We start from the raw sequence: 16,485 nt of genomic DNA on the forward strand, positions 1-16,485 counted from the left end.
TATACTCATTGAACTTTGTACAACCTGTATATCAAAATGGACTCACCCCTCAACACACACACACACACACACACACACACACACACACACACACACACACACAGTGCCTCACATTTTCCATGAAGAAATTGGATAATATTTTCAGGCAGCTTGGGCATTTTTCTATTTTGGAAAATGATGTAAATAGAAACAAAATGCTAAGATTCTTAAGATCTTGACAAGAATGAAGATAGAGGGAGAGGACAAGCTGGGTTTTTGACTTGGTTGTTGGAGTGACATGGGAGAATCTATTTATAAGGGTTAAGGGGAGAATTCAGCCAAGGCCTAAGTGAGAAGTACCAGGCCCTTTCTCCAAAAGGATTATGAATGCCTATTTATAGAACCCAGCAGGCCATCATGTCCTGGATCCAGATACACAATCACAAACAGACTCACTAGCAGCACTCCACCAAGTATTTGTGTAGTATTTTATTTGACACCACAGTTAGTTTTAAAGGAAAATTAATGAGCAGCGAAGTAAGAATATTTAATTAGAACACAATAATGATTTCGCATCACATATTAAGGCAAAGGATTATCACAGGTTTTACAATATTAAGTGGACCAGAGCAGGGGTGGGCAATAAGTCAGCGACATCACTGTAATAAACACAATCAAATCCAGTTTATGGCACATTATTTTCTACATTACAAAACTAATACATAAAACACATTGGAAAGATCACAGTGTTTGGATGTTATGGTAGCAGTTAAAAAATAGTAAGGTGCATCACTAAGTTTCTGAGTCACTCTTGCTTCTGAAGAGATTTCATTCCACCATGCAGTGGACTTGGAGCAAACCCCCTCTGTGAAGTTGAAACAAATTTAACTGACAATCGTCTTCTCTGCTCCAGGAATACATAACAAAAGCTAAAATCTGATGAACACTTAGAAGTTGATCTTTCCATATTATCATTTGCCATTTTATCCTTAAGAACATATACATTTACAGCTTAATTTCCCTGCTCTACATTTAAGTGAATTTTCATTAAAAATCAATGTGATATATTGCATTATACTTCCTCACTAACACCAAAATGCCCACTGTGGTCTTTTTAAAAATATGTGTACACAGTAATAGACTTCTAGAAAGTCATGTTTGGGTATAATAATATGCAATATTCCAGAATACTTGATAATTATGTTTCAATATAAAATATCATAGAATAACATTTTGTAATATAGTAAAATGATTAGTAAAATGTTCTGCACTGAGATTAGAACTGCTACTAATATATCTTTCAAACACCTCAAAGTACCCCTAAGGAAATATAATAATGAGCAAGAGAAGTCAAAGAACTTGATTTTGGCAAAAAGGCATTTTTATAAAGCCTCTCAATTGGTGTGTAAATATTTCAAAATTCTTTTTATATACAACAGATAACTGGTATTGAATTTAATGTTAATAAAAATTAAAATGATTTTAAATTACTAATAATGAATTCCTATCATTTGTTTTTTACACTTTTGTTTTACTTATAATTGTGTGGAGAAATACAGCAAAGAGAATAACTTTATTAATAAGACTAATTTATTCAGCAAGTCCTCAATATTCAAGAGTACATTAAACTGTGATGCTTATTTACTCTTAGGTCCAATTAGAAGTAAGCTGTTATACTGTAATGGCCATTTACTGTTTGGGGGTATTGCCCCAAAAGATGGTGGAATTACACTGGTTTGCTGCTTATGAAATATATCATTAGGAAGATGAACTTTTTTTAACCCAATGATGATACTATCACATTTTTGTAAATATTGTGAACTATACAAAAATGAAAACCCTTTTGGTGAAGTAGATTCTACTCACTGTAGTATGTGCTGCATGCTTATGTATGGCTTTTCAGTATGTCTCACTGGTTTCTACAAAACCCATTTTAAAAATTCAGTTAGTTTGGTGCCACTACATCCAAGAGATTAAAATTCGGTCCTGCCTTCCAAGAGCTCCCCAAGCAGTTTCAAGTTGGGAAAGTTCTTACCTTATTAGAGACTGGACTGTCCTTTACCAAATTCTGAGAGCACACTATTACGCATCGAGAGTTCCACTCTTATTCCTGGAACATCTATCTAATTCAAATGATACTGAATTTTCAAGAGCAAAGGGGGGTCTACTGCTGCTACAGTCTTCAGAAGACACCACCATTATTAAAATACTAAAGTCCTAAAAGGCAGAGACAAGACTGATTATCTGCATCAATCTGCTTATTTGAATATATCCACATGTAAGTATTGCTACATTCAACTTGAACCAGGTTCAGTAAAACAGTTCATTTTACAGGTAATTTCCACTTAGACACAGATATTAAAACACCACGGGATAGTATCAGACATCCCACTAAAATAGGTTGGAATACGGTCATTTGCTGAAGACATTAGACAGTAAAGAGTTTTTGTCTTCGTTAAACTGATTGCTAAGTCACAGCCACTTCACACACAAGATTATACACTGAGGAACATATCACGCACACACGAAATATATGAAGAAGAGTTCAGCAGAACTGCATTTTCTATGTGGATGGAATCTATTTACACATACACTGGTGTTTCCCCATCTCCATTCTTTTAGAGTGCTCGTCATTTCTGAAAGCAAGAGGGAGTGTATTGGGGTACTTCAGAAGGATCTATCTATGTTTTTATGTAAGAGCCTAAAGTCATGAGCTAGTGTCGACTTAGTAAGTGGTTATTGTGTAACGAAAGAGCTATCTTACCTTTTCAGTGATCCAAGTACAAAGATAAGTCTGTTCATGTGAGCCATGCAATTCACCAGCCCTCCTTCCACCCCAGTGCAGAACAAAAATATGCAAGATTTGCTTTGCTGTTAAATAACTCTTCAAACTCCATTCAGAATGGATGACCAATGGGACACAAAAGAGAAATGAAGGTGCAGAGAATCCTGCAGAGGAGACACTTTGTCATTTGTGACGGGAACTAGATAGACAGGACAAGGTTCAGTATTTAAAGGTGAAAATGAACAGTCTTTTAAATCTTAACAGCATCATCCATTAGGTCCCAATTCATTAACACTTTCAATTCATAAAATAAGGGGAGAGACTCTGTCTGTGTAAGAACTACTTCAGTTTTTGTCTTTTATGACACTAAAATTAGTATGACCAGTCCCACTTATGGAGTGGAAGCAGGGTAAATGCAGCCACTACCTTATTCTCATTGCACAGGTTCTCTCATAACAGCTTGCCCCGGACTTGTGATCTGACTACAGAATAGTCCCAATTCTGGCTGCCACTGACCTCAAGGTCAGCCCTTCTGTTCAAAGTGGAGTCAAGTCTCATGGAGCCCCATGCTCTTATCTAAGAACAGATGTGGACAAAGATATGGAGGAAGCCTGCCTTCCCATAGAAAAGAAGTCATGTGTGTAAACAGACATAGAAAAAATCAGAATGAGGATATTTAGAGACAGATGATAACACATGCTGAATTTAAGGTGGTTTATGATTACAGAGATTCCAGGAAGAAAAAAAATACTGGTAAGGTATATTTATTCTTAGTGCCATTAAATGTGTGTGTACAAATTGCCACCAGATGCTGAGTTGTGGTAAGCAACCTTCAAGTTCTGTTTCTGTCTTCTTACTTGCTTTTCTAACCAAATTTATGCCAAGATTGCATGACCTTGGTAAATTTGAGGATTAGTCATTTCAGCTTGTAAGTTGAGACATAATAAAGAATTAAAGGATGCCCCACAAGCCACAAAAATTTGTTCCTATAGGTAACACACAACTGGGAATCAAATTAAAGTATGGATCAAAATTAGTGTTAAATTATCCTATTTCCCAATGCATTTTTTGTGATATAGTTATGGCCTGGCTGCCCCTTTTCTTGAGTTATTGGCACCAATAATCCTTTTTTTTCAGTCAGCAAAACAAATATTTGTGTTAAAGAGGGCTTCTATGATACACAGCAGTAGCCTTAGGAGGGAATATGCTTTAACATTAAGAATGTTACTACACATGATCCTGATAGTGAAATAAATGACATGACTTAATTTCCTGCTGAAAATATGTGTCTCTCCTCCTTTCTTGGGAAAATAAGATAGAAGAGGATCCTCCCAAACTGACAGTACTTTTCTTTCAGGAAAATGGTAAATTTCAATGATAGGTTTTGCAGTAAAAAAAAAAAAGAGTGTATCCTTGTTTCAATTTTACTGAGTGGTACTTCAGAAAGACCACACCCAAACATGGCATGATATACAAAAATAGTGACCTTTTCACAATGATCAGCAAAAAGTTACAGTCACTCTATTACATCCTGCAAAGGTAGGCCTATTTTTTCTAAAGCTCCTAGAAATATAACAGATACAACAAATCTATGTGTCATTTCCTAGTCCTTTGGTTTTTTTAGTCTGTATAATGAATGAAAGAAGAGGTGGGCAGATTTTTAAAAGGAGGTACCTTCGAGGGAAGGGGTAATTTGTTTACTGTGGTGCTTGCATATTTCTAATCTGGAATATTGAACACATGAACATGGAAGAAAGGAGAAGCCAGATTTTGATTCCTTGTTTGGTTCCCTCCTAGCTCTAAGTCTTTAGGGACAGTCACCTAACACACATTGAGTGACTGCTCCGACACAATAAAAGCATGTATTCTTTAAATATAAAAGGCCTAATTCTGGATGCGTATTATCTTTAGCCTGTAGGGCCCATGCCAAATGCATTTGAAATATGATGGTGAAGCAGCTGTCGCTGGTCCTTTCAAAAGGAAAACATTCAGTGGACAGGCTCTTCCTTATTGCTTCCCAAAAGGTGTTTGCCCTCCTCAAGAAAGAACTTCTAGAATATAATGAGGTTTTACCTCAAGCAGTATTTTCACAGATGAGCAATTAAAGCCAATTTTATATGCTGAAATCTGAGGGTGTAAAATGGGACCATAAGTCAACAAGGTACATGTTTTGCAAAAATCATTTTTTCCCAGCTTGTGTTGATGATTGTAAACGTACAAAGAGTCATAAACTACAAAAAGACAGTTCTTTTCTTTGGTAAGATTCTTTGAGAATCTTATGAATTCAAGAGGTCTTCTTTTCCAAAATAGGATAACACGTACAACATTCATACAAACCCACACTAATCCATTTGTTCTTACAGCTCCACAAGCCAGCACACACACAAATGTTTCTAGGCAGCAAAGTATTACCTAACTCCTCCCAAAGTCTGTTTAGAGTTCAAATAGTGCTTCAGTTTATAGGGAATAAATGTAGCATATATATACCTGTACCTATGTATATATACATATCCAAATATCTAATGACTACTGAAATAATTACATCTTATACAGCACAACTGTATGCCTTAATGTGATGTTTGAACTTGTATGGTTAAATATCAGGACCACGGTAAACTCATGTTCTTCATATTGGAGTGACAGTTACTATTAGTGTTCAGCAATCCACTACTGATATGAAACATTTTTATAGCTTGTGATTATAGAAGAAGTAAATTTGATATAACTAGAATCAACTGGTATGATAGCCAAGCTCTAACATGTCCTGTGTTTTGCAAGGTAAGGTGATCAGGCAGGGAATTCTTTCCACTCTTAATCTAATATGATAAAATGGAGCAACATCGTTCCTATAACCATTTCTATTTTTTTCATTCCATGTCTTTCACAGTATACTATGAGATACAGGAATGATTTACCTTTGTGGCAGTTACCCTGATTTTTGAGATGAGTGATTTTCACCAAAAGCATATTTTACAAAAAGCTTCATAGAGATTACAAAGATAAAGGCATTTGAAGAATTACTAACATGTACAATATACAGATCACACTTCAAATTGAGACAAACACATGACAACAACAGGTTTTTTTTGCTAGATATGAAGTTTCCTATCTTCCTTTGTGTTTGTTTGTGGTGCTAGGCATAGAACTAGGACCTTGTACATGCTAAACAAGCCACACCCCTAAGCTAAAAAGCTTAGGATGTCACTAAAACTACATTCCTTCCTGCCTTGAGTCTTACTATTCTCAGCTCTAGGCAAGAAAACAGAATTAGGGAAAGAGATATTCTAAGGCCTAAGGAAGCTTCAGATTTCAGTGATTAAAATGAGTTATGATATGATGTTTTTAAACTGCCCAGGACAGTGATTAAAAAACATACATATGCAAATACCTGTTTTTAACAGGGCAAATTATTTTATATGTTTTAGATTATTTAGATTGTCTTCACTTCTAAATTTAGGGGTGGAGGATATAAACAGATGGTCAAATTTGCTCCTCAATGTTGACAGTGTTAGCATTCTATCCCCACTATTTCCAGTCACTTCTGCCTTTAGTGTCACGAACTAAAAAACATTATTTTGCTTTTGCTTTTCTCTCAGATCTTGGGTTTTACATCTCTCCCCCGAAACGTTCAATCTGTGATTTTTTAGATGAATTGCGGCATCTTTGTTTGGCAGGCTCTCTCTCCAGTCTGGTATCACGCTGTCTTCTTCAGGCTGATCTCATCCTTCTGGCAGCAATGTGAAGGTTCATGGTTGTGATACCATTGGATGTGGATTAGGTGGAAAACTCCCTAGAGGAGGCTCAGGAAATCTCGCGGGACTTCTGCCAGGCTGCAAATGGGAGATGGAGCCTTCTACACAAAGACACTGAAGAGAGGGAATTCAGCCTGATTGGGCTGTAGCAAATCAATGAGAAAGCAAACAGTGCCAGAGAAGCCTTCATACAAGCTGTATATGCTTTCAAGGACTCGGGAACCAGCTTTGAATTCTTCCGTGAATAAGAACTGAGCAAACCTAAGAAAAGAAGAAAACAGTTTTTAATATGAGTGTGTCTATATGGCCAGCCACAGGATGCTCTTCTTTTGTGAAGTTAAAGTTTTAGTGTCATTTTCTTTTCAGAATTATGTAATTAATTTGAGAAACTCCATTCTCTGGACAAAAATAATGAGATCAGTTATATAAGTGTTTATGTTTTGCAACAGATTTTGCTGGCAAACAAATCCAACTATTTTAGGAGTTGCAAATCAAAGCACATTGGTAGTTTTTTATATGTATATTCCTTCCACTAGCCAATAATTAAAAGTGAAAAAGCCACATAAATCATCCTACTTTTATTTATCTTAAACCGAAGCAAACTTATATATCACTGTCCCTTTAAAAATCTAAATATATTGTGTTTCCAGGAGCATATTATTTCTGAACTGGGTTTCATTTATATGTGACAGAGAGCAGAGGCTGAAAAATGTGCAGGAGATTACACAAACTGCTTTGGGCAACAAAGGACTAAGATGAATGGTAGGATGCAAGCAACTTTTCATAATGAATAGTAAATCAAATAGTAAATTCAAGTATGAGGCACTATTGCTAAGACAATCTGCCTTTAAAACAACTTACTGATCTCTAAAATCTCGATGAATCACATTTTTCTTTCACTTTTATTTTTTTATTTACATTGTATAGTAATTTCCAGCCTTTCAAATGTTCTCAGCTGTGTTGTCGTTTTTAATTGATCTTATTCATTTTTCGTCAACAACAAAAATAATCAAGTCTGATGCTGGTGAGGCCTGAGAGTTGACACTGTCATAAATTTAGATTATTGCAGCCACATGGAGGTCCTATAAAAAGTAATTACTTATTTGATCTTTTGTAGAGCCCTTGGAATTATTGCAGGCAGCTTAAAAATAAATAAGGAGGAAATAAATTGAAATTCCATTTGTTACCAATTTTCTATCAACTGTTTTCTTAAATATGCAACCATTTAATTAATATTTCATACTTCTAGAAAAAGAAAACAAGCTATTTTAAGAATCAACTCAGTATGTATAATTATGTGATAATTAGGAATTGTGAGATGCCAAAGGGGTGCCTTCATCTTTTGAGTGCTATGGCATACTTGGCAGTCTGGATACCTCAGAACTGTCTTCAAATGTATAACACGTAGTATGTAGAATTCTAAAAGATCTCAACTATAGAAAAGCACAGTTAGTGTGATTGTTCTTTTCTTTTATCTTTATTAGATGCTGGGCATTGAAGCCAGAAATTTGGGCATGATCCATCATTGAGCTATAAGCCTAGCACCAGTTTAAGGAAGGAAGGAAGGAAGGAAGGGAGGGAGGGAGGGAGGGAGGAAGGGAGGGAGGGAGGGAGGGATGAAAGAATGAAGGAAGGACAACTCAAACTTACGGTATAGTAACATGCATTCTTCATTAGCACAGTAAATAGCACTATTTAGTAGTGCCTTAATATGTACTAACATTTTTAAGTACTTAGGGATATAAAATATATTTTGTACCACCTACAACAAAAGTAGTTGAATATGAGAATATGCCTTCTACCCTCTGACTCTTGCCAGCCTTTGGGATCCTATTCCTCATACTGGGTTGCCTTGTCCAGCCTTAGTATGAAGGGAGGTGTCTAGTCTTACTACAACTTGATATCCCTTGTTTGGTTGATATCCATGGGAATCCTGCCCTTTTCTGAATAGAAACAGAGGAGGAGTGGATTAGGGGATGAGGGGAGGTGTGGAAAAGAGACTGGGGGAAGAGGAGGGAGGGAAAACTGTGGTCAGGGTGTAAAAATAATAAAAATCACTTAAAAATAATTCTAAGGAATGAATAACATCGGTCATTTCTGAGAACCGTTGTCAATATAAAGTGAAAACTATTGTTTCAAAACTATTCCCCCAATTAAATTAACCAATCAATTTTCTCAACAATTCCCAGTTAAAATAGAAGCCTGAATGGTAATTGTAGAACTAAAAGGAATGGACAATATTGACCACAGTACATTAAAAAAAACCCTAATGGATCTCTTAAAAAAACTGAGCTAAGAAAAGTCATCATTTATAAATTATTATTAATTGATAATTACATACACATTTGAAGCTCTAGAGAATACCACAAACGAAGTAAGAGGGGGGCTACCTGGCGGAAGGGAACCAGTCGGCAATGAAGAGTGTGCACAAGGGAAGGCAGTGCAGGGGGACAGTGAATTAGAAACAAGTACAATGACATATGTGAGTAAAGATGTCATAATGAAACCAACTACTTCACATACCAACTTTAATAGAAAAGTTACAATAGAAAAGGAATAGTGGGAAATCCAGGCAGAAATTAATGAAGTAGGAAGCAAAAGAGAAATAAATAAAACTAATAAACAAAGTCAAGGACAAACAAGACAAGGAAAAGTGTAAATGTGTTTTGACAACTACTAAAAGCACTAGGAATACCATCTCATAGACAGGAAATCACAAACATCACAGGAATGTGCTACTGGAGCGTGACCCCCAGAAAGGCAACTAAAGTGACCTACATGTTGGGTTGAGCCATGGAGTGAGTTTGTGATCCATTAACAAATAAACCTACATTTTACAACTTTGTACCTGTGAGTGAGAATGCATTTCATGAAGAACTCTGGAACTCAAACTGTTATAACTACAGCTCTGAACACTCAGAGTGGCATGCCAGGAAGTAGAGAGGTTCACCCAATCTTTTCAAATAGATGTTTTAAGGCATAAGAAACTCTGACTAACTCCATTATCCTAGAGTACGCCCTAATGACTTTCTTTTAATTCATTTGAAAAACAACAAGTCAGATTTCAGTGAGACAGGTTCAAAAGCTGTGTCATGTGTGTGCTAAGCAAGCACTCTACCACTGAGCCACATCACCAGAAGTCAATTTTACTGTTTGGAGGAAGGGGCTCACCCCTTGCCCAGGTTGGCCTTGCCCTCTCTCTTGTAGCCCAGAAAGGTTTTGAATTTGTGATCCTCTTGTAAAAGTCTCTTAAATAGCTACAATTATGGGCCTGCATCACACAAAGCAGGTAGAAGGCTCACAAAGGCTTCAGAGCAATTATGCAAATATCAAAGATAGTTTATGTTTTATTTTAACACTGAATACTGTATTAGTCGAAGACCTTTCTGGGTCATCAGACTTTATAGAGCTAGGAAATACATATACAAAGTGAACATTATAGGTGGAGGGGGCTAGGAGCTAAATGTAAAAAGGCTAGGGAGCCAGGAGACATAGGAAGAAATTAAAAATTATCAGTTGATAGAAACAAAATTTAAGGGCTTGAGGTGTATTATACGTGGCATACTAAAGAAATCACAAGAACCTCAATATGGTAGACAGAACAAGGAGAAAGAGAATAGGAGATGAAATCAAAAGTAACGGGAATCTAGGTGTTGTGAGACCTGTCAGTCAAAGCACAGACTTGGGTCTTTGCCTTTATCCAGTGTAGAAATCTATTGGATTATCTTGAGCATAGGAGTGCCATTACAACATTAAATACATTGCAAAATGTACACATAAAAGCATAAAAGCTTTTCTCTCCTTGTTATTAAAGCTTGTTTATGGGGATGTATTGTTGTAGGGAACTCATGCAGTAGAAAACCAAAAAGAGTATGGCTGCCTAGAAGAAAGGAGGTTACAGTCATAATTATTTGTGTATAATGAGTATATATAAAAAATCCAATGGAAACTAATAGAAAACTGGTAGAACAACAATGGAATCAGTAAGTTCTATGATAGTATTTATGAAAACTTCATAATTACAAGGTACAATGCATATTTACATGAAAAACAGAAACTGATGATAAACTCTACTAATATGTATTTTTAAAATTTAATAAGTACCAATAATAAACAGCCTGAAATGATTCCTTAAGAAAAATTCACTTGTAATAAACTTGGAAATAAACAAAACAAAATAACTTAATGCTAATAAGAATTATAAAGACATACTTCATAAAATCAAGAATTGGGCAAGGAACATTTTTCAACTGAAATAAATGGAAAGGAATAATTTGATCTTGAATGGAAAACCTTGATATTTTAAAGATGTTAATGATTCTTATGGAAATAACCTATAATTCAGTGAAATTCCAGTCAAATTGTATAGCACTGTTTTTAAAGCTGAAAAATTGCTTCTAAATTACAAGATGAAAAATGAGGGAGAGTAGTAAGGAAAAAGCAGAAGTAAACAATTACATATAGAAGTAGCAACAGGGCACATAAGTTCCCAAGCAAAGCTATTTACCTAGTAAACCTCAAATTGTAATAAAGATTAACTTTTAAGTCACAGTGATATGCTAAAAAAAATTTAGTGACCAATGGTAGAAAACAATGTAGTGCCAATGAAAATTAATTCCTAGATGAATATAAAATCACAGAAGTGCAAGTGTCAGTATTCATTACCCCTCTTTTGCCTTAGAATAGTAAATGGAATTTTATAAATAACACAAAATACAGAAATCTTAAAAGGAAAATTAATGACTTTCACAAGAACACTTGGTACTTTCACATGGCAAAAGTTTAGTAATGGGGGAAAAATGGAAAAGAAAGGGGCTGGAGAGATGCCTCGGCAGTTAAGAGCACTGGCTGCTCTTCCAGAGGATCTGAGTTCAATTCCCAGCACCCACATGGCTGTTCACAACTGTCTATCACTCCACAACAAGGAAATCTGCCTTGTTTTCCTGGCTTCCACAGGCTTCGGGATGACAGGTAGTGCACAGACTCACATACAGGCAAAACATCCACACAAATAAAATACAATGTTTATATTAAAAAAGAAATAGCAATAAAGGAAAATATTTATATCACATTTTGAGGAAGAGTTATAATCATTAATATAACCACCACAATAGAAAAAGTGGGGAGGGAACAGGAGGAAGGGAAAGGAAAAAGGTAAGTTCACTTTAGACTAAGAAACACAAATCTGTAGATTTCAGTTCTAAAATTTTAGGTCAGGGATAGAGTACTCAATGATAGACTGCTTTCTTATCTAGCATGTATGAGTCTCTGGGTTCTATTCCCAGCACTGGAAGCAAAAGGGGTATATGGTAATTTTAAAATATTTCAGATATAAATGCTTCTATCACTATAATGTGCATATATTGTATATTTTGATTACAATGGATGTATATGTTGGATATGATATTTGAGGCAATTTTGTCTATATTAGTCAATATTGAGCATATATGAAGTTTCTATTATTTAGAAGTTGATTGAATTAATTACGGTAAGACTTCATTGAATAATTATTTAACATTTTAAAACAATAAAATAAATATAGTCAAATTAAAATTACTCATTCAAAATTGTAAGTTAAAGTAGTACATATTGTACCTTTATATATGTATAATAATAATAATAGGAACCTATTAAAATAGATTGAGAGTTGAGGTATGATTTAATGATAAAGTGTGTCTTTAGCAAATGTGAAGTACTGGGTTTAATTCTTAGAACCAAAATGTGCACAAACACACATATACATGTATAAATACATACATAAATATACATATACATGCATAGATATATAGTATATAGCATAATATACATACATATACATATACATACTTAGGAATAATAAAGCTCACATTTATAGTAACAATGGAAGTTAACCCTTACATTGAAGTTACCATATTCCAGGCATTATTTAAATGATTTTCTTGTGTTTATTTGCAAGTTCTTTTTTATAATAAAGTTTATAAAATTAAAAAAATAAAATAAATTTAATGTGTTAATTTATTTCAACCAACCAGTACTCCTGAGATGTGGACACTATTTCACATAGCCAATATGATTATGTATATATCCCTTTAAAAGGAATTCTCACAACCATGAGGGACTATTATTTGGTCTCTACCAAGTGACAACTCAGTTTCAAGGGAATCAAGTCATATGAGTGGGGGACGGTGAGAAGCCCCTTAGCTTAAAAGGCATAAATACCACACAGAAGATCAAGACCTCTTCTGACATCTTACAGAGACAACTTCCAAGTGCCCTCAAAGGGAATATTGATTTCATGTTGTTCAGTTTTCTACCAGTTTATTTATAGTTCATTCATAGTCTTCCTGGCACAAGTGTATACTGTTAGTTAATCAGTATGGAGTTATTTCTACTCAAAACAATGTTGTCTGTTCTACATCTGGTTTCCATATTTATTAAGGCTTTAGGGAATAAATTACAGAGATTAATTTACCATTATAAAATTAGATAATATAGCCGGGTGTTTGTTGGTGGCACACGCTTTTAATCCCAGCACTCAGGAGACAGAGGCAGGCAGAACTCTCTGAGTTCGATGCCTGCCTGGTTCTAAAGCTACACAGAGAAATCCTGTCTCGAAAAAAACCCCCAAAATATTACATAATACATATTATTAGAAATATATATATATATATATCCTTTAGCTCCTAATTCCATTTCTAGGAACTTACTTGCCAACAAAGGTTGCATCCACTGCAGAAGCAAGGTGCAGAAACAAGAGATATGACAACTATTAATAGAAATTATTTCCCTCAGTTGCAATGTTGGAGGTTCACAGTGAAAGAGATTAGCAATCCAAGATGTGTCTTCCTCCTGCATAGCCTACTTCCCTTATAGGTAGACAGCAGGAAAGGATAATTTATTCTTCCATGTGTAAATGAAAACATTGGAAACAAGTGGAGTAAAACGTTCTTATTTTAGTAAGAATGTTTAACAAAAATGATAGGAGAGACCCTGTGTGTATTGATATAGCATGGTCAGCAAGATAACAAGGCACTATCATTTGTATAAGAAGGACCAAATTTGAGATATATTCCCCTATGCTTGATTTTATAGAGAACATTCTCGGGAAGACACACAAGACAGAATATCCAGGGCTGGTCACTATGCTATTTTCACACATTTGAAACAAAGTGACTATATTACCTACTCAGAAAATTAATTAGATTAGAATTTCAAAAACAAGGCCTGGGAATGTAGCTCAGTAATAGAGTACTTGCCTAGCACACAAGAAGCTCTGGGTTTAATCCCTCGCACCACATAAAATGGTGTGATGTATACCCGGAATTCTAGAACTCACAAGATGGAAGTAGGATGAATCAGGAATTCAAGGTCATTGAATACTGAATTGAAGGCCAGCCTAAAATATGTAAGACCTTGTCTCTAGAAGAAAAAAGGATTTCTAAGCATATGCACATGAAAACAGCTGACCTTTGGGCACGGTAGATGTATTTGGAGTTTCCTGTAAGGCGGTACAGCAGAAGGAAGACATAGGCACTGCCGGCTACACCATGGCAAATCCCTGGTCCCTTCTTCAGCAGACCTTTCTGCCATGTTAGCTCCCCACACCGGATACATGTGTCCAGGTACTGTGGTTTCTTGGAAACAAGGTAAGCTTTGGCAAACAGATAAGCAATTCCTGTGAAAACATTAAAGACAGTAAGAGGTGACTTTTAGCTTCTCAAAGGTGTACACCTTGTGAATCATCACATACACTAACACAGTGTGTCTAAGATGTGGTCTGAGATATTATATTTCCTTTTTGTTTTCGTTTGGTTTTACATTACTAGCTACATTTCCAAAAAATAGACTTCTGGGCACTATGCACTTTGTAGCAAGACTATAGAGTGTTCTACAAAAGAGTGTGCTTTTTCCCGTGTGATTAGTTTAAACTGTTTTAATTCTATCATGAAGTTGGTTTCTGGAGAAAAAGAAAAATTTGAATTGAAGCACATCAATTAATATGATCCATTGCCCCATAGAAGTTCAGAATTTGCAATGTTTGCATATTTATAACAATATCCTTTCCCTTAATAGAAAAACTAGGAGTCTTTCCAAAAATAACACTGCTATCAAGCAAGCTCAGTAAGACATCTACTCCAGCTTTTAAGTGAGTCCTTCCCATGGTCAGTGTTCCATGGAAAGAAACATTCCTTCAAAACTTGCCAACAGAGGTCATACCCACTACAGAAGCAAGAACAGAAACAGGAGATGTGGTAACTACTCATTGAAATTATTTGCCTCACGTTACAAGGTCTGGAGGTCCATAGTGAAAGAGACTAATAATCCAAGATGACTCTGCCTCCTTCATAGCCTACTTTCCTCCTAGACAGAATGCAGAAAAGGACTAAGAAACTAGCATAGGGGTAAAATGCTTGCCTAGCAAGTGTGAGACACTGGGATTTGGGCCCAGCACCCTCCGATTTATATTTTAAAGTGGAAGCAATGGACCTGAATGGAGTAGGTATCTTGATAAGATAATCCACTAAGATTCTGTCTGCCTTTCATTGCTCTTAATAAGGTATTTATATATAACATGTGTGGCCATGGTGCAAGGCACGCTTCAAGGACAAAGCAGCTTGTTCCTCAAAGGGTCCCATACTGGGCTTCATATTGTGCAGTTAGCATCTTGAGATTCTTAGTAGCTTTTCCAAATTAATACTTTCTTATTTTGTACTAGGTCTCAAACTGCATAGCTAGTCCTGTCACCGAGGAATCTAAATAAATAAATCTAAAATAAATGCTAATGGCATATGCCCTTCGGGTAGACACTGTGACTAACACAAAATAAAGTGTGGGTCCATGTTGCTGCAGGGACACACAATGAGTGGTACTATCGGCGATAGTATAGAGATCAGACAAGTGAAATTGTCCTGAGGGAAACAGTCGGGAGAAGCCTTGAATGGAAGCTTGCATTTTCTGGGGTTTGTAGGCTGCATGGAAAACTCCAGGCCCATGATGAGGCAGAGAAAGCATATTAGGCACCAAGATCACAGAGGCTAAGAGGTTCAGAGATATCTAAGACTAAACCACAAGATCAGTCTGGCAGCATCCTAACCAAGGGGCCAGGAGGGTAGAAGAATAAGAATGAGTTCACATTATGGATGTATGAGGGCTTCTGTTGGGCATTTTAAGAAGACTGTATACTGTGGGTAATCAGGAACTACTACAGGTCTTTTTTATTATGAATTGGTTGGTTTTGATTTTTGCATAACAGTATGATTGCTGTCACAGAGTATTTTGAGGAAAGAACTAAAAGAGGAAGGGTAGCTCTGAGCTACTTTTGTTGGCAGAAAAACTGAAATGAAAGTTACCAAAGAGTAATTTCATAGGACGTGGTGGCTGTTTAGATACCAACTGAGCATGAACTGTAGGGCAAATGCTGACTTTTAAAAGGCCACTCTCTTTAATGGCTTTTAGAGCTTAATCTGGAGGTACAAACTAGGCTACGTGTATACAAATATAGTTGTAGGAACACACAGGAGGGTCCCTGCCCTGCAGCTGCTGGTAAGAAAGGCGTACTAGACTGCCATCAATCTAACTGAGTACTGGCAAATGAGCAGGAATCAATGAGATGCCTGAATCAGCTCCCCTTTATCTTACCAGCAAGTATGCCATGCCTGAGTTCTTTTAACAGCTGGCTGTTAATGTACATCCTGGATTCCCATGTCTGGAGATTTCCCCACAGGCAAACAGAAAGTCGTACAATGTACTCAGACAGAAAATTATTTTCATTGCTACTTCACAACTGCAATTTTGCTACTGTTAGGAATAGTACCATAAATATCTGATATTCAAGATATCTGACATGCAACCTTCAAAGGGGTTGTGAACCACAGTTTGAGAACCACTGTGTTAGGGTGATAAATGAGGCATCGCAGGTTCAACAGACATTTGTAGGAACTATTTGGTGACAAAACACCACACCACAGATGAGGAGAAGTTGACTATCAT

At 36.0% G+C, this 16,485-nt stretch overlaps 1 protein-coding gene across 1 annotated transcript in view; it reads right to left on the bottom strand.

The window, feature by feature from the left end:
* Nucleotides 1-453: 453 nt before the first annotated feature.
* The window catches only part of Lancl3 (LanC like 3), a 109,157-nt gene continuing 93,125 nt past the window's right edge, over nt 454-16,485 (bottom strand). Inside the window, exons 4-5 of the mRNA XM_040733727.1 lie at nt 13,963-14,170; nt 454-6,777 (exon numbers count right to left, since the gene is read on the bottom strand). Of these exons, the coding sequence (XP_040589661.1) occupies nt 6,618-6,777; nt 13,963-14,170 (368 nt within the window). The 3' untranslated portion in view covers nt 454-6,617. The remainder of the gene's footprint in view (nt 6,778-13,962; nt 14,171-16,485) is intronic.

Source organism: Mesocricetus auratus, unplaced genomic scaffold (genome assembly GCF_017639785.1).
Source record: "Mesocricetus auratus isolate SY011 unplaced genomic scaffold, BCM_Maur_2.0 Super-Scaffold_100033, whole genome shotgun sequence".
NCBI classification, from domain to species: Eukaryota; Metazoa; Chordata; class Mammalia; order Rodentia; family Cricetidae; genus Mesocricetus; species Mesocricetus auratus.